Source organism: Hesperophylax consimilis, chromosome 31, assembly GCF_061612785.1.
Source record: "Hesperophylax consimilis isolate HC1 chromosome 31, BYU_Hcon_1.0, whole genome shotgun sequence".
Lineage (NCBI taxonomy): Eukaryota > Metazoa > Arthropoda > Insecta > Trichoptera > Limnephilidae > Hesperophylax > Hesperophylax consimilis.
In genome coordinates this window covers 14,012,516-14,037,125 of record NC_142866.1, presented here as the reverse complement: position 1 = coordinate 14,037,125, position 24,610 = coordinate 14,012,516, and the positions used below count along the sequence as shown (strand labels likewise).

The window sequence follows — 24,610 nt, the reverse complement described above, 5'->3', positions numbered from 1 at the left end:
CCCCATAGGAAAAACTAAACCCTTCCACTCACTTTTCTACAAATGATCAGCTAGTCAATCAACACTATGCAAGTGCATTATATAAGTAAAATAAATAGAAAACAATACAAGAAAAACAACACGTCAACTCACCAGAGATCAAATGGGAAAAAAAATTCACCGACTCCAGATATTTTCATATCAGAGGGTTCGGCTCGGTAGAACTTCTAACAGGGCCTATAAATCCTACTGATCCCTCAACATAAATATTTAAAAAATCTTTCGTTATCCTACATGTATTCAAAATGACCGACTTTTGCATATTTATATATACATTTTTTGATAGATCTAATACGCCTAAATTTTGAATGAGAGAGCTAGGTATAATGCCAGTAGCCGAAATAACGAATGGTAATATTTTTATAGTCTGAGAATGCCAAATTCTTTTTATCTCATTTCCTAAATCTGTGTATTTTCTTATTTTTTCATTAACAGATTTTTGAATGTTACGGGAATTTGGAATAGCGACATCAATGATATAAGTTATTTTTTTAATTTTGTCATGTAAAACTATATCGGGTCTATTATGACTAATCGTTCGGTCTGTTAGTATAGTTTTATCATAATATATTTTATAAAATTCGTTTTCTAAAAATGAATTTGGTTCGTATTCATAATATGGTACTATATTGTGGCAGTCAATCAAGTTATGTTTAATTACCAAATTTTGGTGAATTATTTTTAAAACTTGATTGTGCCTAAATGTATACTCGGACGGTGCTAATATAGAACATCCCGATATAATATGTTCTATAGTTTCCGGAAAAGCCAAACATTTTCTACACAAATCATCAATTTGATTTGTATCTTTGATTATATGCTTTCTATATTTTTTAGTATTAATGACTCTATCCTATACTCTATTTTTAATTATGAGTATTTTGATTACTAGTATTTGGCAACTAAAAGGTAAAAAAACATTTAAGGTTAAAAAAGGCATTTTAGAAGACAGTATTACAGTAACTGATGTTCTCTGACTCTAAAACAAAAGCTCCAAGAAAAAAGTTGTAGAACAAAATCGACTCCAAAGGTAATGTATATTCACAAGTTTAATTTCAGTGTATGGGAAACAGGAACCCACGTACTGCGCAAATATTATTATATTGCATTGCATAATGGTGTTGCTTTAGTACGTAAGTGCCTAGATAACGTCAACATTGATTAAACGCGGCCAAAAATAGATACAACTATTTACTGTTTCTGAGGGACAGCCATTTGGAGTGCGGATTAGTAGTTACTGTTACTGACATCTGTTGTCGAGGTGGGAAGCATTTTAGGGCTAATGGAAAACTCGACATTATCTCGACTCACGAATATTTATGTACCCGTTAAAAATCAGGGGTCTATTGTAGGATTGATAATAGCATTCTCGCTAAAAAGCTCAGACCTTTCAAGAACACGAAATCTGAATTTATTTGTCAAGATTAGGTAGCCCTAAGGACGGGTTATTTCACGGAAATCAATATTCACGTTCTATGAAAGTCCTATTCAAGTTCCTTTTATCCAAGTACTGTGAAATCACCGGCCATGATGAAATAAGAACATTCACAGAACTTGAATTTTAACTTTGAAATTTGATAAATAGTTCAATTTCTGTGAAACAACTGGTTCTAAATAAATTAAACAAAGTAATAAACATTTCAAATATAGAACTAAAATAATTTTCTGATTTAAAAATATTATATTGTAAGTACCTATTTACTTTATCGCTTGTATGTATTCTTCACACATCAGTTCCAATTTTGAAAAAGGAATTTCATTTAAATTCAAAGCAAATCCGGGTTCATTGAGTTACACAGACAGACAGAAACACAACCGAAATTAATATTTTTGAAGATTTATAGAAAAAATTATAATTAGTAAAGTTTACCGTTAATTTTACTGGTTACGGGTAAAGGTCGGCTAATTAGGATCATAGTAGCTTTCGTTGCCCATTTTGTCGAAAATACTTCAGGTACAGTCAATTATCTTAACTAAAATACTGTACGGGTGTTTCGACGTCTGTGAGAAATATCTCCCAACATTTCTCTAGGGGTTGAAAGCTAAAACACTTGCAGAACTTAATAATATTTTGTATAAGTATGGAGGGGGGAGTAAATTATGAGCAACCTCAGCCCTGGGTAAAGTTTAAAAAAATTATAAAGAGTATAGGAATTACAATATCGTAAATAGCGAGAGGCGGAAAATATTATGATATACACCAGTTCAAGAAAGAAGCAAGTCGACTTGTTATGGTAAGTATACATTTGCGAACCGAGCCATGAATTACGAAAAAGGAACGAAACAACTGCAACTGTATGTATACGTAGCATGACAGGTACAAAGTAGTGCCAACCGTATCAACATACGACAAGTGGCGTTTGTACAAACTACCAACAAAATGGCACAAACAACAATTGCATTATTGGTTTGTCACGTTGAGATTTTAACATATCTAATCGCCGATATTCACTTAAATTTCTTTTTGGAATTAGGTATTTGTTTTCACTACAAATATGGTTCAATTTATATGGATAAGTAGGTAAGTGTACAAATAGCTATTTTAATATTTATTAATGAAATTACCTATTTCAAACCAACAATTCAATTTTGAAAATAACACTAAAATTCAAAGCAAATCCGAATTCCAAAGTTCATTGAACCGGAGTTACCGACACAAAATCGTAGTTAGTGTTTTTAATTGTTTTGCGACCAATTCCATAATTTATTTGTACGTGTTTATGTTTTAAAAAGACGCATTTAATCATCATCATAACATAGCACTTTTGTAATTACAAGGTGACCATTCTTACTGGTTTTTGGTCATCTGCCCTGGTTGGTTAGTCGTTATCCCAAGCAGTCGCACAACCTTTTTCAAACAAAACTTTAATTTCGATTTGAGGCCAAAATACCCAACCAAACCTAATAATTATTAAGTTTTAGGTCATTAAAAATTCTTGGAGAGTTATTTGTGAGTTAGTGATGATTATTTAAGAGAATAGTTTTACTCTGTTTACTGTACAAATACGATGAAATATCAAATAAAATTGATTGAACGTTGGAACAAAAATTTGTCATGTATTAATGAGAATTTCTGCCCCAAAAAGGCTTTTATTACGGTATTTTATTTCATATCTCATTGTATTAACGCAGGGCAAGATTTATTTTTAATAATTACAATTCACCATTAGAATCTTTAATGGCCCACGTATCATAATTTAAAACACAACAATTTAAATAAAGTAATGAAGACATACGAAAATATTTGTGAGTTTTATTATATTTTTCAGCTAAATAGTTGTTCTTCACAATAAAAATAAGTCGTAGGAGGATTTTATGTAAACAAACATAGTACTATGACTTATGAAGATGCAATAATGACATTTGACATGGAATTTGACGACGAGTTTTTCACAGAAAAAATAAACAAATTTGCAAGTGACGAAACTACAAGCTAGAATAAACTTAACCTAAGATATATTATTTAATTTGCCAGTAAAACGTCCAAAATACCATAAAAAAGTGCGGCGAGCGACTAGCAAATCTCCGGTGGATGTCTTGGCACATAAGGGGTTAAAATATTACCAAAAATTACAACACTCTTTTCTATAAAGCGGGCAACTGGCGACATAAAATTATCTCCAAATATCAGAAAAATCCGGGAACGACACGAATACGTCAAATATGGGAAGCTTTTTTTCAGAAAAAAAATGGTCACCTTATCGTTACACCATTAAAGGAGGTTACTAGATACGTCATAGAGTTAAACAATAAACATTTTTGGCTTGTAGTTTCCTCTTAAGTACAAAATCCTTGTTCCATAAAGCGGCCGCGAGTAACTCAGTCCAACCAGTCAGTGATTGGTTTATTTATGCCGTGACGCTTCGAGTCCTTTGACTCGGGCGCATTTACCGACAACAATCGGAAGTCGGGCGAAGCGAAGCGAAGTTGCCCGAAGCGAAGCGAAGTTCGTGCCCACACTATCGTATTCGGTCAACTTCGATCAACTTCGCGAGTAGTGTAGCTGGGCTATTATAGCCCAAGCGAAGTTGCACGAGTGTGTGGGCACGCACTTCGAACTTCGGCTAACTTCGTCGAGGACTTCGTCGAAGCGAGTAGTGTAGCGGCCGCTTTATGGAACAAGGATTTTGTACTTAAGAGGAAACTACAAGCCAAAAATGTTTATATTCTTGGTATACCTTATATTGTAGGTAATAGGCTTTAAAATCGCTTGGCAAACGGAGTCTAGAAACGTTCGATTTTAAGCATAATACTGGTTTTTATTTATTGTGTAAATAATTTTATAAGAAAAAAAAAAGTTAATCAAGTCTGTCACAAATAATCTTAGCTATAATACTGTATTTTTTAAAAGTTGTTTCCTTTACGCGTTCATTCATTTCTATTGAAAAAAAATCATTTTTTAGTAGTATTCATTTATATTTTTTATTGAGTAATTTATTTATTTATTTGTATTCTACTCAAGCGAAACTATAGGAAAACCTTCAATTTATCTAAAGCATATTTTTTAGTATTCATAATGTACACCAATTCGTTATAAAGATTAATCAAAATAGTGATTTAGCATTAAGCTTATAACGATACCATACGAATGTACCACCGCAGACAGGAGCACTCCTGTCCCGGTGCCACCGGTATACCAGGGGGCACTGATTGGTTAAGACTTAAAACACGTGCTCTGAGGATGGGAAGGAAGTTGGAGTTTAATTGATCGGTATCCATGGCAACTTAATAAGCCAATATTAGAATTTAGAATGGGCAGAAATAAAGACATTGATTGAGAGCTATTTTTTTCCTTCTTCTAGTTTACGTAAAAATAATGTTACAGGAAGGCACGCTTTAGGCAATGAGGGGGAAAAAATAAGGTTTAAAAGTTTTTATTGATAGCAAATTGGAAGTATTTTAATTGACCCGCATTATACTTATTCCTCCAAAACTAATTATAGTCAATACCATTATAAGTAGACGTCATATTGTTCTGGCGTTGATAGTGCATAATAATTATTTGTTTGCAATACGATGTCTAGTTCTAACTATGATTAAAATAAACACTAAATGCAAGTCCAAAGTGCCTACCGCCAAACAAGCCGCGAGATGTTAAGCTGGTAACGGGTAATTACAGAAGAACGTAATAAAATACCGTTTGAAATATTCAGAACTGAATTCATAGCGTAAATAGACAAAATAAATACAAGGCACGGGAATTTCCAAATATGAACTTGTACCAACAATATTATAGTCAGGTGTTTTTATTTATTTCAACTTCACACAGGAGGCCATGAGGAAAATAATTTCCCGCGGGGTCTGTGTCACCTTTGAGGATGCTGTGTGAGGAGAGGAAGGAGTGAACATTAGTCTTAAAGAAACCCATGTTGTAGTAACGAGTAACAAATAGTTCCACAGATTGTCGAGGCGATTAATAACATTAATACTTGTTTTTCGGGGGTTTAGATTATCACAGGGGACTATTTCCAAATCAAAGTTTTGAGATAAACGCAAATAAAGATTGGAACGCTCATATGCCCAACTGTATTTTTTAAACGGCTGTATGTGCGAGATAAAGCTTTGTGTCACTAATAAATACGATTTTGGCATTACCGAAACCAAGCTTAACTCAGAACACCTGTTTTTGCAGCTAGGCCCCTGTGATCCCCGAAGTCTCCGAATTGGAACTTTAGAAGTGAAATAGTTGCACGGAAAAGTTTAAAAAATATATTATATGCATTATATATCACAGAAGCCCTTCATTGGATTTAAATAAAAATGATTGAATAACTTTGTAGAAGAGTTGTGCACTTTATATATATTAATACAATTAATGTGTACTTTCCAAATCAGAAGTCAATCATAACCTCACATTTAAATATTTATTTATTTACGCCCTAATGGGATTTTACAAAAGTAGTTAACAAGTAATACAGTTGTGTTACATAGTTTACAATAAATTATGATTTTTGATTAAATTAAGGTAAATTCAAATGAATAGTGTGGATTACGGAAAGCTAAATATGTATTAAGGAACATATACATATAAAAACAAAAGTGTATTCACTACGAAGTTGTGAATTCATACATCTCAGTAAAATGATTAAAAAGATTTCGTTTTATAACTAATACGGAATCTTTAAGCATGTCTACAATATTCCCAAATTTATTGCCAAAATGATGTAGTCTATTTATAGGTGTATGAGCTTCATAGTTGGTTTTAAAATTGTTACAGAAAAATGAAAAATCACAAAAAAATATACCAGAATAATTTTTAAAAAGTTCCACCTTCCAGTTTGATAATGTACATTTTGTTATCAAACTATACTAACACCCATTGCAAACGTAATATATGATTATACCTCTGTAATAGTAAGGTGCGGATATTAAGTATTGTTACTGCAGTCAAATCATATCTACAGATAATATTATTTGTGTCCGAATGGAGTCATCAAGTGATGACCCATGACCCTCACAACTCTGATAAATAATAATGTAAAATAATCAATACGAACCAAATTCATTTTTAGAAAATGAATTTTATAAAATATATTATGATAAAACTATACTAACAGACCGAACGATTAGTCATTATAGACCGGATATAGTTTTACATTACAAAATTTAAAAAAAAAACTTATATCATTGACGTCGCTATTCCAAATTCTAGTAATATTCAAAAATCTGTTTCTGAAAAAATAAAAAAAAACACACAGATTTACGAAATGAGATCAAAAGAATTTGGCATTCTCAGACTATAAAAATATTACCATTTGTTATTTCGGCTACTGGCATTATACCTAGCTCTCTCATTCAAAATTTAGGCGTATTAGATCTGTCAAAGAATTTAGGTATATTTAAAAATGCAAAAATCAGTCATTTTAAATACATGTTGGATTACGAAAGATTTTTTAAATATATATATATATATCGAGGGATCAGTAGGATTTATAGGCCCTGTTAGGAATTCTACCGAGCCGAACCCTCTGATATGAAAATATCTGGAGTCGGTGAATTATTTTCCCATTTTATCTCTGGTGAGTTGACGTGTTGTTCTTGTATTGTTTTGTATTTATCATGCTCATATAATGCACTTGCATAATGTGGATTGACTAGGTGAACATTAGTGGAAAAGTGTGTGGAAGGGTTTAGTTTTTCCTATGGGGAAGATTTAACCCGGACATAAAGTCGGATTTTTTTTTTTTTTTTTTTTTTTTATATTTACTCCACACAGGAGGCCCTGAAGAAAATAATTTCCCTCAGGGCCTATGTCATCTTTGGGGATGCTGTGTGGAGGGTCTTTTTGTGGAGAGGAAGGAGTGAACAGAAGGGATGTTGCATTACTCCTGATGGCGTATAAGCTACTAAACGGTTTAGTATCAATACCAGACATTCTGGCTAAAATAGGATTTTATGTCCCGGATAATTTCGCGCGAGGCCGCCAACACAGGCTTTTGATTCTTCCTAGGTGCAGAACTAAGTTACCAATGGTGATGCCCTTGGGAAGAATCACTAGGTTAATTAACTGCCTCGCAGGAAATGTGGATATTTTCCACATGTCCTACAACGTATTTAAACGTGAAATATTATTATTCAATACTTAAAATTGTAAATCTAAATTTGAAACTTTTTTCTTTGTCCCACTTGTAAATGTACCTATTTGTTATTCACTTTTTTGTAAATGTTAATTATCGATATTGCATTGTTCTGGTTCATACTGTTTTTGCAAATAAACAATAAATAAATAAATAAATAAACATGGGTCTTGAAGAGTCCCATGTTGTAGGAGGGAGGAAACACAGAGGCCGGCAGTTCGTTCCACAGCCGAGCTTTTGAACTTAAGAACGAATCGTAGAAGCGACCCGTTCTCATGTGACAAGTGTCAACTGTGTACAAATGTTGGGCGCGCGTTTGGCGAGTATCCCGACTACGCACCGGTGCCGAAGGGATCAATGACGCTAGTTCTTCAGAGCATCTTCCATTGTAATACCGATAGAACAAGGACAGCATACCTACCTGACGCCTGTGCTCTAAAGATTGCAGTCCGTTTGTTAAGATTGGGGAATCTATCAAACGGACCGCCCGTTTCTGCACAGAGTCAAGGGTTTTTTTCAGGTATTTTGGGGCTCCAGACCAGAGATGGCTGCCAAATTCGACAGTAGGGCGCACTTGCGATTTGTACAGGGTGAGCAGTTGTGTACTATTAAAGTATCTGCGGGCCCTGTACAGTACGCCCAGCTTCTGAGAGGCCAACTTTACTCTAGCTTCGATGGAGCCCCCGTACCTGAGCTGGTCACTTATAGTTACACCAAGCATATCAATGGAAGGCCTGTTCGGAAGATTGCTTCCGTTGAAGGAGACTAGATTATCATTTGGATCCCTTTTAGACGTAATCAGACAGGATTGGGTCTTTGAAACATTAAATTCGACGAGATTATTTTTACCCCAGGAGGAAATACTCTCGAGATAACCGTCCATTCTCTGCTTCAAAGCCCTCCGAGCCGTTGGAGTTTGTGTGCCCTTTGGGGGCTTGTCAAACAAAAAGCTATCATGAACTGTACTGTCATCCGCGTAACAATGAATCGGTGCACATGTCAAAAGGTCATTGATGTGCAACAAAAACAAAGTTGGAGACAGAACCGATCCCTGTGGGACGCCAGCATTTATGGAGTGCGAGGAAGAGGTGAAACCGTCAGCAACCGCCTGAATCGACCTATCCCTTAAAAAGTCAGCAATCCACGTACACAGGGATGCGGGAAGTCCGTAAGAATGCAATTTGTTGACAAGTCCTCGGTGCCAGACCCGGTCAAAGGCCTTGGATATGTCTAGTGCGACCGTTTGGGTCTCACCGTGACGTTCCAGGCACCGCCCCCAAACATGCGTCACATACGCGAGAAGATCACCGCACGAGCGGTTCCGCCGGAATCCGTATTGACGGTCGTTGATAATTTTGTTCTTCTCGAGGTATGTGAGCAGTTTGTCGTTGATCACACGTTCCATCACTTTGGACAGAACTGATGTGATCGCTATGGGGCGGTAGTTGGCCGGGTTGGAGCGGTCACCTTTCTTGGGAATAGGGTGAATTACCGCTTTTTTCCAACCAGAGGGCACAGTGCCACACTTCAGGGACATTTTGAAGAGCTTTGTCAAAACTGGAACTATTTCCGCAGCACACCTCTGCAATACCAGGGCAGGTATTCCATCAGGTCCACTAGCTTTGTTAACATCGAGCCCCCGTATGACGTGGAGTACATCCCGATGCCGGATCCTCAGCTTTTTCATATAGAAGCCGCAGTGAGGAACCGACGGCGGAACAGCACCCCCGTCGTCGAGGGTCGAGTTTTCCGCAAACATTTAATATAAAAAAAAAATAATTACAGATTCACATAAATACAAAATAATAAGAGCCGGATACAGAAAATACTAGTTGAACATTCCTTCATAGAACTTATATAAAATCTATCAGATTACAGATTAATTCGAAAAATTTCCGCGTTTTTTACTTTTATGTGACACCTCACAAGAGCGGCTCTTTCTGTACAATTTAAAGGCAGGGAAGCTATGTCACCACCCGGTTGGGCAGCGTAGTGAGACGGGTTAAGACAGGGGCTGTAGGAAGGGATTTATTGATGCGGGTCTTGAAGAGGCCCGGATTATATGAAGGAGGAGAAACAGATACCGGTGACTCGTTTCACATACGAGCCGTCTTACATAAAGTGGTCCGTTCTCATGAAGCCAACATCAACTGTGAACGGGTGTTTCTTGCTGCTAGATCCTTAGAGCAGGCTCTATTGAAAATAACTGGGATTAATAATGGATTCTCAATCAGATGGACTGCCCTCCTTTGCATAGAATCAAGTAGGTTCAGCAAATATTGTGGGGCTTCAGCCCAGAGGTGGCTCTTAAATTCAAATACTGGGCGTAGGTACTTGAGATTTGTATAGGGTTAACAGTTGGTTACTATGGAAGAATCTGCTAGTCCTATACAAGATGCTCAGTCTCTTGGAAGCCAGATTTAATCAGGCAATTTGATTTATTGAACGTCAATTTATATATACATCCAATTACAAACAGAATCTCTGTTTTTTAACGAATTTCAGAATAAACTATCATTTTATATCATATTTCTGAACAGCTATATGACAGCAGTTAGAACGAGTTTTTTGAGGAGGTGTCATTTGGTGACAGAAATAGCATTATGTGGCTCTCCTGATGTTTGATGTTGATGTTGTGACAAATAAAGCACTACTTGGCACGAGGTTTATTTTTATTTTTATTATATGGATTCTTTCGTAATCCTAGTTGGGGCTTATAACAATACCCTTTCATGTGCCTAGCTGACTAGTACTGCGGCTCATTTGGCCTTATTACTATTACCATCTGATGGTTGTATTTACTTGACCGATTTTACGAGGAAAAAACTGTATAAAAAACCTCATACAAATGATCCGGAGAGGTTAAATAAGTATTTCGAGAAGATACGTACCTAACTTTTTGCTTTGGTTATCATCGTATATCTATTCAATTTCCGGTATCCTTCCAAACACAGTCCTTCCCAAACATGAAATCACGAACACCATCCTACAATTTACCCAAAAATCAACCCAAACTAACATCAAGCTACTTTACAATCAAGACATCCACAACCACAAAACCCGGAATAACAATAAAATCCGCATTTCTCTAACACACACTACGAAATATGGAATAAAATTTCTTACCTATATTGCCTACACACTCTATAACTCTCTTCCAGATATGTATAAAAACAGCCAGCATAATCTAAAAATTCAAAGTAAGGCTTTAAAAGAATATTTTTTTAAAACATTTAAAAACTAAAATACGTAATTCTTGTCGTGTTGTACTTTCTTTTGTCTCTCTCTCTCTCTCTCCTTTTCTATCCCCTGTGTTTGAAATCGAGCATAATCTATTTCTACCAATTTATTAGTTGGTAAGTAACTTCTTCTAAATTCCTACTTTGCTCTGTACTTATGTGTATATCCCTGTCTGTTTCCTTTTTTGTTTCTTCTACTTAAGCTCCTTTTTCTATGTGTTTACTGTTTTGTATGTAAAAACTTATAATTATGATACTTTTCTATTTTTGTACTTTTTCGTATGTGAAACTTACAAAATACCAATGTAAAATTGTACCTATCAACTCCCCCTATGTATTGTAAGTTCGTCCCGTACTTTGAGTTTTGTTACTCATCGGGATTGCTCTAGAAAGAAATAAAAAAAAAAAACCTGTAACTTTTAATCGGACTAGTTGGACTTCGTATTAACGTTTGGTATTTATACCGTATACCAATGACCCAATAACAGAGAGGTGAATACATAATTATGTTTTAATGCATTCTCGAATAATTGAACCGGAAACTATTGCATAATAAGTGTGTGTCGAGTTCATGGAGTGGTAAGTATCGGCAAAGCAACCTTTTTATATGAGTACCACACAAGAGTCCCAACTGCTCTCTACTGTCTGGAGTCAGAGAGATTTTGGCTTCTTGTTGGTAAGTTGTGATGCTGAAAGTATTGGGGAGGGGAATGTAATGTAGGAAAGAGGACAGTAAGGAAGTACATGGCTATTCAGATTTGGACAACGAACAATGCTAAAGTCATTTAAAGCAAGGTTTCGGTTCTGAAGTATTATTTTTAATTAATAAATTTTGTAATTGACACAAATTAGTATGAAATTTGGTTGCGCGCGTCGGGATTCGAAGCGGAAAGGCTTACATTTTATAAAATAGGTTGACATTACCCAACTAGCATTCATACGCGATTTACTTAATAATCAATGGTAATAACATTAGTATCAATAGTAATACAACGGATATATCTTTCAAGACGTGTTTCAAATGTTTGCATCTAATCGACTTGCCAATATAATTATTTATTTATTTATAAAAAAAAAAAAAAATTTTACGTTACAAAGATATTTATATCCATATTTAAATGTTAAGGTTAAACGCGACGCTCGTTATATTCTGCGTGTTCCTAGATGGCTTCATTAATTTATTTTATTAAAATACCCTACATACACAATATGGACATAAATAAATAGTTTTGTTCGTTTAAAAACTCAATTCTTTCGAGAAAGGCATATATAAATCCCAATATTTTAACGATGATTCAATCCAATATTCTATTCGAAAACCTTTCTTGAAGCAATTTATTTACGGACAAATAGGTTTATTCATATTCATATTGGGCAAACAAATAATTTGTCTTAATATTGTAAAGCAATACCTTGCAAAAGGCGTATTTAAACATAAATAAATCTAAAAACGCCATCTATGAAGACGTAGAATATAAATAGGCTAAAAAAGTTTCTCAGAGATTTAAAGAAATGGAAATGGAAAGAAATGGCTAAAAAAGTCCCTGAAACATTGTTGCCATAGGATCCCTAGCCAACGACAATATTGACAAGACCCCTAATATTTCTAAAAAAGTCCCTGAAACATTGTTGCCATAGGATCCCTAGCCAACGACAATATTGACAAGACCCCTAATATTTCTAAAAAAGTCCCTGAAACATAGTTTTGTGGTGCCCTAGGATAGGGCTCCTAGCCAACAACAATATTGACACGAGCCCTAATATTTCTAAAAACGTCCGTGAAACATAGTTTTGTGGTACCCTAGGATAGGGATCCTAGCCAACAACAATATTGACACAAGCCCTAATATTTCTAAAAAAGTCCCTGAAACATAGTTTTGTGGTGCCCTAGGATAGAGCTCCTAGCCAACAACAATATTGACACGAGCCCTAATATTTCTAAAAAAGTCCCTGAAACATAGTTTTGTGGTGCCCTAGGACAGGGCCCCTAGCTAACGTTAATATTGACACGAGCCCCGAAATTTCTATTATCTCTATGTATTTTACACCCACACTCATAATTACACAATTAGATTTATGTATGTTAAAATGTTATATTTTTAATTATCTGTTCTGGAAAGTTGCGTAAATTGTAAATAACTTTTGTAGTCACAGCGCCCAACTAGTACCTACTGATTAGTGGCCTAAATATCATACAATTCAGCATTTTAATTTATTGTTAAATTAACTTTTTTTGCAGGAGGGACACAAACATGAACATTGATTGTTTGTAGTGATTTATTTTTAGGGTATTATGCCGTGTTGCGCTACCTCTTCTTTAGCCAACGCTTCGGACAGCATTACATTGTCCATCATTAGGGCAGATGTGGACATCTGATGTTAATATTATTATTATTAATACATTTATGACATCAAGACATCTGCCTTGATGGTGGACAGTGTCTTGCTGCCCGAAACGTTGGTTACAGAAGGAGGTAGCGCAAAACAAAAATCCTCTCTTCTATCAAGCCTTATTTAATATTGCCTCCCCTCCATTCGACATCTCATCTCAGAAGTCTGAATTCGACTCCAATCTGCCACATAATTTTTAAATTTGCGAATTTAAACAAAATTAATATATAAATTCACCTCCCCCCTCTCCACAGTTTAAATGATGGCCTAGAACTCCCTTGAAGGATGAAAGTCAGAAACATTGAAAAAAACACGGCATAAACCCCCAACAATAAATAACTATAAGACTTGGCTGTGTAAATCCAAATTATATTGATTTTTTGGGTTAAATGACCGATTTTTTAATGGCTTTGTGTGCCTAAAGAACACATTTTAAGCAAAACAAGGTATGATTCGATTCTTACTGCGCTTGACCTAATGTTGATTTTTTTTCAAGATTTATTTATACAAAAATATGAACATAATTGATAACAGGGTATTTTATTTAACATTTCGTCTTCATAATTCTGTATCCATATTTGAATTTAAAGATGTATTTAATAAAAAGCTTTGCTTGTATGTATGGGGGGAGGGTGTTATTTATTTAGTCTTATTGTTCAACCCCTCCGGCCACTAAATCGGAACATATCGGAACATATCGGAACACTAAAAACTGTTTTTTGAGGAAATACGCCTTCAAAATTGTATTACTAGGAAAAAATATATTATTTCAATATATTAAAAATCGCGTTTACTACAGTTATCCCAAAACACATTGGAGTCTACTCAAAGAGATGAACAGCGAAGATTGCCACCCCCAGATCGGGAGAGATGGTACCATTATTTCCTTACGAGCACGTTTACTACTGTTGTCCCAAAGTACGTTGGATTCTACTCAAAGAGATGAACAGCGAAGATCGCCACCCCCAGATCGGGAGAGATGGTACCATTATTTCCTTACGAGCACGTTTACTACTGTTGTCCCAAAGTACGTTGGATTCTACTCAAAGAGATGAACAGCGAAGATCGCCACCCCCAGACCGGGGAAATGGTACTATTATTACCTTACGAGCACGTTTACTACTGTTGTCCCAAAGTACGTTGGATTCTACTCAAAGAGATGAACAGCGAAGATCGCCACCCCCAGACCGGGGGAAATGGTACCATTGTTACCTTACGAGCACGTTTACTACTGTTGTCCCAAAGTACGTTGGATTCTACTCAAAGAAATGAACAGCGAAGATCGCCACCCCCAGACCGGGGAAATGGTACTATTATTACCTTACGAGCACGTTTACTACTGTTGTCCCAAAGTACGTTGGATTCTACTCAAAGAGATAAACAGCGAAGATCGCCACCCCCAGATCGGGAGAGATGGTACCATTATTTCCTTACGAGCACGTTTACTACTGTTGTCCCAAAGTACGTTGGATTCTACTCAAAGAGATGAACAGCGAAGATCGCCACCCCCAGACCGGGGAAATGGTACTATTATTACCTTACGAGCACGTTTACTACTGTTGTCCCAAAGTACGTTGGATTCTACTCAAGGAGATGAACAGCGAAGATCGCCACCCCCAGACCGGGGAAATGGTACTATTATTACCTTACGAGCACGTTTACTACTGTTGTCCCAAAGTACGTTGGATTCTACTCAAAGAGATGAACACCGGAGATCGCCACCCCCAGACCGGGGGAAATGGTACCATTATTACCTTACGAGCACGTTTACTACTGTTGTCCCAAAGTACGTTGGATTCTACTCAAGGAGATGAACAGCGAAGATCGCCACCCCCAGACCGGGGAAATGGTACTATTATTACCTTACGAGCACGTTTACTACTGTTGTCCCAAAGTACGTTGGATTCTACTCAAAGAGATGAACACCGGAGATCGCCACCCCCAGACCGGGGGAAATGGTACTATTATTACCTTACGAGCACGTTTACTACTGTTGTCCCAAAGTACGTTGGATTATACTCAAAGAGATGAACAGCGAAGATCGCCACCCCCAGACCGGGGAAAAAACCGGGGGTATTATTACCATACGAGCATAGACATATGAATATTAGGTAGACCTGCCCTAAGTGATTAAAAGCGTATTATCCCCACTCCCCATACCGGTTCCATTGGGCCGGCTGGGCTCGCGTACGGCCTCAAGTGATATTTGAAAACGTGACGTCATCATTCTTGTGCGAACTATGGTCGAGGCATCATCGGTTCATTTTACGAAATAACACGGCAAAATGTTTACTTGTACCATGAAAACTGGTAAAAATAGATGCGAAAAAAGAGAATAAACCCAATTGTCGTATTAAATTCCATATATAAGCATTATTTTATTTTATTTTAAGCATATTCACATCGTATAATATGAATCAGTTTTTACTATCACATCGAGAAACGTCTGGACGCGAAACACAAAGCTGGTTGGTTGCTGGGAAGTAAATTATGAACATTTATAAAAGTGTCTTAACTAAATACTCTGAAACTAACTACGACTCTGAATATAGAAGCTGCCTTACTTTGCCGAATTTGGACTTCGCAAATTTGTTCATAACGTGGCGAGTAATTTGCGCTCCCATGTAAAAATGTCTATTCATTCAAAGCAGATTTTACTTTTAAGAAGTAAATGGTGATATTATAATGCGAGATGCCTATTTACTGTCAGATTGATTTATTGACGAATCACAGTCATCTTCACTCCCTTCGTTCTTCAACAGTTGATTTTACCCCTCGCCTTTATCTTCTCGTCTATTAATTCCTATGTCTGTGCATACGAGCGCGTTTAACGCGAATAAATAAAAGTAAATCCGTGGGGATGTTGTACGGCAGCGTTACGTTCATCCAACAAGATTTTGTGGTTTGGTAATGTCCGTAGTAATGGAAATGATTTACATTACTACGGACATTACCAAACCACAAAAGTTTAAATAATAAATTGTTGGATAGGCTTCCTAATAATTACTATTGTATTTATTCCCGGGCAACAAAAATACACGTAAATTGGCCCAAAGGTCATTAATTCTTATTATTATTTAGTTATCTCAGAAATTCCGTTTAAAAACGTTAACCAAATTTTAATTCGCTGTCATAAATCATCCATCTATGTATGTATTTATATCCGACGAATTAGCCAACGGCAGAGATGTTCAAGTCGCTCGTTAGATATCCTAAAAGAATCCTTGAATCGAAAACCGACAAAAATCACAATATTATGATATTTATGTAGGTATATATCCACACTTTGGCGAGCCGATTAATGAGAATATATTATGAACCGTTATTGTGATTCATAGCTGAAATGAAAAGAAGTATCCCGAGACGGTGCACCCTGTACAGTAGGTTCTAGCATAATACTGCATTCTTTCAATTTACTCATTTCAATTTTGTAGAAAATCATAGTTTTTAATTGACACAAAATCTTATTAAAATACTAAAGAATAATACTTAAAATTAGTTTATGGATAAGTACTTATACTTATATAAGTCGTCTGCGAAATTTTTTTAAGAATTCTCGGCGTAAAGTCGCCGGCGCTGGGATGCGAACACCTGACCTTTACCGCTGGCAGCACGCTACCCACTCGAATAAACATAGCACAACATACGTACTTTCCAGCGTACAACGCATAAACAATAAAAGTAAAAGTGTGACTAAACCAGAACAGTGTCGAGACATAATACATCAAGTGCAAAATCAATCAATTATAAATAATGGATAAAAATTTAATATAACTTACTATTATTTTTCTTGGGCATTTCGAGAGTGAACAGTGCTACTTATTGTCAGGTACACTCGATAATGGAGTTTGAACCGGGCCGTCAATATTGCTGTGATTCCGACTATCTATTATGATAAACCGATGCGGATAAAGACAGTACGTAGGCCGTGTCGAAGCAGCGACTGCTACCGGCAAATTGTGGCCTTTCTTTTTATAGTCGCAGCATGCGCGCCTCGTGCGGGTCAACTAGCTGCTGCGATCTGCTGCTTGCGCTATCAATATGCTATCAGCAGAATAGAGCACAATGGTCCACACCGCGCAGCATCGCGAGGATCGTCGCGTCCGTCGCCGCGGTGGTCCTCCGAGCAGGGAAGCCGAAGGTGCGTTCTTCTTACCACACCGAGGAAATAAACTAACTCCCGAGTGGTAACACTGCGTGCCCTTGGAACTCGGTTATGATACAATGGGCTCTCGAGTGCTGCTTTAGAGTCAGATAGAAACTTGTAGTTCCAAGAGCCATGACTGGGCGACACCAGCAATGCAGACTGACTGCAGAGAATATGGCAGATGGGGAAACGCAGGCCGCATAGCGTCGTTATTTATATTAATAAGGAGTTGCATCTAATTGTTACCTTTGAATCTTAGGTACCTACTGTAAATAATAAATTATTAAATAGGTACCTAGTGTAAAGATAAAAAGTAGGTACCTACACTACGTTGGATATGACATTTAATTACAATTTATTATTGAAGTACCCACTTTTAAAAAGTAAAGATAATCCGAGATTGGGTTATTGATAAATATTGATGAGTAAATAAAGATGTTATCATTATCATTTTAAACCCATATCGCCATCACAAATATTTTAAAATTAAGTAAAGTAAATAATATTAATTTTTCACAGACATCTCGCTCTTGATTTAATATTTAAAATATGAGTTTTATACCTATACCTACCACTAATTTACTAATTCAGGTTTACTCCGCACCAGACCGGAGACATCATCATTGGGATGATGCGCTTTTGTAGTTCCACGATAGAGTGACAATATATTACATAATGTCATTAAAACGTCAAAACTTGTCTAAAAACCCGACCTAACCTAACCTAGTTAAACCAATGCATTATACATACTTGGAACCTAAAAGGCTCCAGACTCATCAAATACCCAAAAATACCATACGCCTAGGTCACCCCAAGTGGTTCGCTACGTTTGGTGGCTTAGGAGGGGTGTCCGGGTTTACGGGTGTGGTTTGTCAAGGTCTTGGCGGCAGATGCGCTTGCCCACCTGCCGCGTGGCGGGCCGGAACGGGAGAGACTGGTTGAGGGAGATCTGTTGCCCTCTCCAGCCGGACTCTCTCTACCCACCGCAGTGGGAGGGATAGATTAATACGTCCGTCACTCCTGGGCACAGATTCCTACCCACCCCTCATACCATTTTCCTTCCCAGGGAAACTGGTGAATCTAAATCACAAAGAAATGAAAAACTTTTGATTTTCAATCTGAGAATTACGATTTTTTTTTAACTTTTTTCCATTTTTTTCGGCAACTTCGGACTCGATTTACTTGAAAACAAAAGTTCAAATCAAATATATATATCTTGACACAGGAATGTCCTACTGAGATGTGCAGGCTATGTTTTTTATGTTAAAAACTATTTTTTGAATAAATAAATACTCGTATACATACAGTGGAATAAAGAGCACCTCCTATAACGAGTAATTCGCATAACGAGCAAAACAGATGCTGAAAAAATGCTCCCTTAACGAGTGATACTTTGCATAACGAGAGACGTAGAGAAGGCAAATCCCATCTTCACGTCACTGACTTGTGAGTCGGGGCTTCCGCGCCAGTGCGTCAGTCTCTGGTTAGCACTCGTTCCGCTAGCACGTTAGTATGGCATGTGATCAAACATTTTCCAAACGTGTGCTCAGACAATATTTGTGCAAAGTTTAATAACCCTTGCAAAAGGTCCCTGAAGAAGAGACCAATAGAAGACAGCCATAAGAGAATAAAAGTAACTGTAGAAATAAAATGTAAAATCATTAAAAAGCGAGAACGAGGAGTGAGCGTGGCTGATCTAACGAGCAGATTCAATCGGTCTACATCAACGATTTGCAATTTCTTCAAGAACAAGGATAAAATTACCCTATGGACCAGCAGGTTATTTCTAACTTTCAGAAACTCTCCACTAAAACACTCTTTGAGCGTTGTTTTGAGGTGACTGAAAGGGCAAATCTCTCACTCTCAGGGAGTTTTGGAATGATCACTTTCACATCGTTACTTGCCTCAAGATGATGGACAAGGCGTAGGAAGGGGTTACCAAGAGGACCCTCACTTCTGCTTGGAAGAAGCTTTGGCCAAAGAGCATTGTCGAATGTGATTTTGAGGGGTTTGAAACTGTACCCGGGGAGTCTACAGTCCACGAGATTGTGTCTTTGGCCAATACCATGAGACTGGAAGTGGGTAACCATGGGCGGCTGAACCATCAGGTCAGTAGGACAATGAACTCCCCCCAAAATTATAAGGCAACAATAATTGTAGTTTATCACAGACCACTTATCAGCATTGGTTATAGATAATAGCTTGATTTAAAACATTTTTCTTTATTTTTCACTATTTTTTTATTAAAGGAGATTCAATAAATATAATAAATATTGATCAATAGTCTCAAGATCCGTATAACTGAATGTCTAGAAGCAATAACTCGTTGGATGTCTTCAAAAAAGCTGAAGCTCAATCCATCTAAGACTGAGTTTCTCTGGGTAGCCACAAACAAACGTCAACATTTCATAGACAATTCACCTATTACTATTTCTGGCAGCGTTATCATCCCAAAAATAACAGTCAAACTTCTCGGTGTCAATTTAGATTCAGAATTTTCCTTAAGTCAAATAAATAGGACTGTAAGCACCGGTTTTTTTCACCTAAGACAACTCAAGTCTGTCCGAAGAAACCTTCCTACAGAAGCAACAAAACTACTTATCAACTCTTACGTAGTCTCACGTCTCGATTACTGCAACGGCATTTATGCCAGCCTTCCGAAATATCAAATTGACAAGCTTCAATCAGTGTTTAATGCAGCAGCAAGGCTCATAACCGGGGTTTCAAAATATTCGCACATTTCAGAACACCTTCGTAATCTTCACTGCCTCAAGTGCCCTGAAAGAATCCAGTACAAACTGTGATGGATGGTGTTTAAATCCATCAATGAAATGGCCCCACCCTACATCTCTGAACTATGCGTCCCGGAAAACACTGGTCTGAGGCAGTCAACTCTTAGATCAGCTACATAATCAGCTGTAGGCAGACTGATAGAACCTATGCGCAAGCCAAATACTAAGTTTGGTGATTGCGCTTTCGGAGTATCTGGGCCGAAGGCTTGGAATAAACTCCCTCCAGAACTAAGATCCATAACAAGTCCAACAGAATTCAGGTCTAAACTAAAAACTTACCTTTTTAAGCTGTCGTACCCTTAAATTAAATATACTACTCCTAAGAGAAAGTCCAGTTATATTCAATTTTCCAATTATGTCCTAAATCCTGTATCTAAATTTCGCTAATAAACAATTATATAATGTTAATTAAGTGTTAATCTCAAGTGACCTACCAGGTAAGTATTGTACTGTATAATATATTATCTCCATAAATAGTTAAGTAATAACATAGATCACTGTAGAGATGTATTATAGGTTTGTGCAGCGCCCTTGAGGTGATTTTGCACAAAAACAGCGCTATACAAGTCATCCATTTATTATTATTATTTGTTATTATTGCACATTTTTCTTTTGGCAGAGAAATGTATTGTGTAGTGAATAAATATTACAGGGTAACTCTGAATTCTTAATTCATCATAGGTAATTAATTACTACTCATACGAAGTTGCGAAATGCTAAGTGTATATTAATGAAAATTATAAATAATGTTTGGCAATATCAAGTATAATTTGAGTTGAATTGATGAGATACCTACAAATACGTTGGCATATTAATTAAATATTAGCTTATAGAAGAGCTTATAAAGTTGCATTGTGTTTAACAGCAAGAAGTTATGGAGGAGAGTTTGTTAGTGGATGAGGAGGAAGTAACAGAGCAACAATCTACTGGAGCAATAAGAGAAATGGGAAACTGTTGCATCGTACATTGAGAAGCATCACAATACACAACATTTTATTAAAAAAATAATCAAATATTTGTCATAAATTTATAAATAATAAACAAGTTATTTAGATTTTTTTATTGCTTTTGAAAATCCAGTTCGCATTCCAGGTTGTTACGCTCCTTAAAAATTTATAAGTGTGTAATTTTATTTGAAAAAGCGTTAAAAAAAAAAAAAGAGTTTTTTTTGGGCTTGGAACGCATTATAGTATTTTACATTGCAACTAGCGAAAAAATTGTTTCACTTAACGAGTGTTTCACATAACAAGTAAGATTCTGGATCGAATTAAGATCGTTATGAGATTCCACTGTACTACAGAATGGACTCTAAATGTGATGTTTAGATTCAATAGTTTCCCGCTTGTACTAAGAGTTTCTGGACACCATGTACATGTGGTATTATTTTTTGTGTGTATAAGAATAAAGAACAAAAATGTTTTTTTTATTTAGAGTGATGTTTATATATATTTAAAAAAATGTGAATACGGCGCAAGATTCCCAACTGCTTGTAAACTTCTGGATTACGGCATAACCAATTGAGGCATGTTATGAGGGTGAGATAGTGGGATGGAGATGTGGAAGAGGAAGGTGGTGAAGAATCTGGTTATTTGGATCTGATCACCAAACATGGCTAAAGCCATTTCAAACAATGTTTTGATACTGGATGGTGGACTTTCAGCAGAGCGATACTGAAAATATCTCTTTTGGATACATTTTACGATATTGTTTAGAAATAGGACGATCAAGACAAAAGTTTACATATCGTGATGATAGAAGATGACGTAGATCGCGAGGTTGAATGCATGAGTTCAATTATGCTGTGGATTATCTGGTATCAACCTGCCAACAACCAGCAACCTGCCAACAACCAGCAACCTGCCAACAGCTAACAATTAATTCAAAATATTATAAGTAGGAAGATTGCCCACGAGGTTTGTAGATAATGGACTGTACCTCCAGAGAGTTTCGTCTTGGGGTAAGAATAATCTCATCAAATTTAATGTTTCAACGACCCTGCATATCGGATCAAAATGCCAATTTAGTCTCCTTCAACGGAAGCAATCTTCGCAACATTCCTTCCATTTATATTCTCGATATAATCAGCTCAAGCACGGAGGCTCCATTCCTAAAAGCTGGGGGTTGTTTACACTATAGGGCCTGCAGATAATTTAAAACTACATTTAAATTTGGCACCTTTAAATTTGGCAGTCACCTCTAGCCTAGAGCCTCAAAACATGTGAAAAAACCTTGACTCTGTGCAAAAACGGGCGGTCAGTTTGATAGATTTCTTTAACTTAACAGATCGCAATCTTTGAAACACTGACATCAGCTGGTAATGTGGTCGCTGTTCTACCGGTATTTCAATAGACGATGCTCCGATGAACTAGTCATTAATCTCTTCGGCAACAGCGCACAGTAGGCAAACACACAAAACACGCGCCCAACATTTGTAAACGGTTTATGTTACGTCTACGAGAGTTATGTCTACGAGAATGGGTCCCTTTTGTGAGTCGTTGTTGTGCTCAGCAGCTCGGCTGTGGAATGATTTGCCGGACTGTGTTTCCTTTCTCCTACAACATAGGTTTCTAAGTTAAGTTTGTTAAGTCCCAGGTTGGCTCCTTACTTTCTGAAAAAAGATCCTCCGCTCAGCTTCCCCGAAGATGGTGGGGGCCTTGAGGGAAATTATTTCCTCCAGAGCTTCCTCCAGATGTGAAGTTAATGTTTTTGAAAAACTTTTGAATATTGCATCGTAATTTGCAGCTTTTGGGAATAACCAGGGATTTCAGGAGGGATGGTGTTGCGTATATGCAGCTTTTGTAAACTAAATAATGGTTTATAGCAAAGGAAATATAGAACAAAATCAGTACATAAAATTCTAAAATTATACGTTTGATAGGCCAGAATATCTTGCATTGATAAGCTTTCGGATTTCAGTACTATACTAGAAGTCTGCACTCATTTCAGTGCACAAATTCTGGGACAAACCCAGAGTAGAAGATACTTCCGGTATCGCCCTGGTGTAAGACCACCATTCTGAATTGAAACGGAAATGGCTTTAGCTATGTTTGGTGACCAAATCTGAATAGCCAGGTACTCCACACTTTCCTCCTCCCACTACCATCAGCCTCATAACATACGCCAATTGGGGATGCTATAGTCTCACTGGCTCCAGACGGTCGGTAACAGTCGGGATTCTTGTGCTGTATTCACATAAAAAATAAAGAAAACTCCTCATGACCCAGAAAACAAATGGAGGGAAATAATTATGCCGAGTCAGTGGACATATTCTATTTACCACTAAATAGTTCAGTTATGTATAAAAAGTAAGAAAAAAAACATATAATTTATAACTATTGAAAACAATATTGACAATTGCTCAGACGAATATTTGAAACAGAAAAATCAGAAAAAGATACGGTCACATCTAGGACTTGAACCCAGAACCCTCGTCTTGCTGGGACGCCGCTCTACCAACTGAGCTAATGGGACCCTATCTCCTTCGGTCATATTTAAGTTCAAGACACCCGGGTTCTCCAAGTGCTATACATTGCGTTGGTTAGGAGTAGGCTTGAGAGTGGGTCGGTGGTTTGGAGCCCACATCAGGTGAAGTATTCCCTCATGTTGGAGAGAGTGCAGAAGAAATTTCTGAGATTCCTCTACCTGAGGGAGTATGGCTACTACCCGTGGCTCTATCCTACTGACTTTCTCTTGGGCATGCTCGGTATGAACCATCTACGGGTCAGAAGAGATGTGCATATTGTATCACACTTCTTCAAACTGATTCGTGGATGGTTAGTAAATCCGACTATCATGGAGAGTATTAGTCTCTATGTTCCTGATGGTTATCTCCGTCACCGACAGCATAGACTGTTTTATCTCCCGGCCTGCAGGACTAACTTGCCAATGGTCATGCCGGTGGGGAGAGCAGTCTTGCTGTTGAACAGAATTAATTCGGATATCGACATATTTAGCATCGGTGAAGCTGCCTTTAAAAGGCAAGCTCTATTGATGCTTGTATAGTTTATACACCGCTAACTATTATGTAATACCATTTTACAAATATACTTAAAAACGAAATAAAATGTAATTTTGTAATGTTTTTAAAGGAATAAACAAATTGAATTGAATTGAATTGAATTGAATATTTAACTGTATCATACTTCGAATAAAAACTATCTATCTTTTTCTATTTCAAATATTCCTTTAACCACTCAGAACATTAGAACGTCAAAAGACGTAAATATGATAATAGCGGTCAAGACATTAGAACGTCTTTTCACGTAAACGCGCGAGATTTTACAAAAATCGATTTATTTCCATCACTAGTATACGGATTGCCATGATTTAAAAAACAGAGTATCGATAATGAATAACGCTACGCGTCTGTATTCAAGAATATCTATGGAACGTAGAGGTGCATTATCTAAGCCGATTGAATCTGTC

General features: G+C 36.8%; 1 protein-coding gene across 1 annotated transcript in view; it reads right to left on the bottom strand.

The window, feature by feature from the left end:
• Positions 1-17,233, bottom strand: part of LOC149409485 (aquaporin-like) — a 61,739-nt gene extending 44,506 nt beyond the window's left edge. The window contains exon 1 of the mRNA XM_089649901.1: positions 17,026-17,233. Coding sequence (XP_089506027.1) covers positions 17,026-17,044 — 19 coding nt within the window. The 5' untranslated portion in view covers positions 17,045-17,233. The remainder of the gene's footprint in view (positions 1-17,025) is intronic.
• Positions 17,234-24,610: the final 7,377 nt, after the last annotated feature.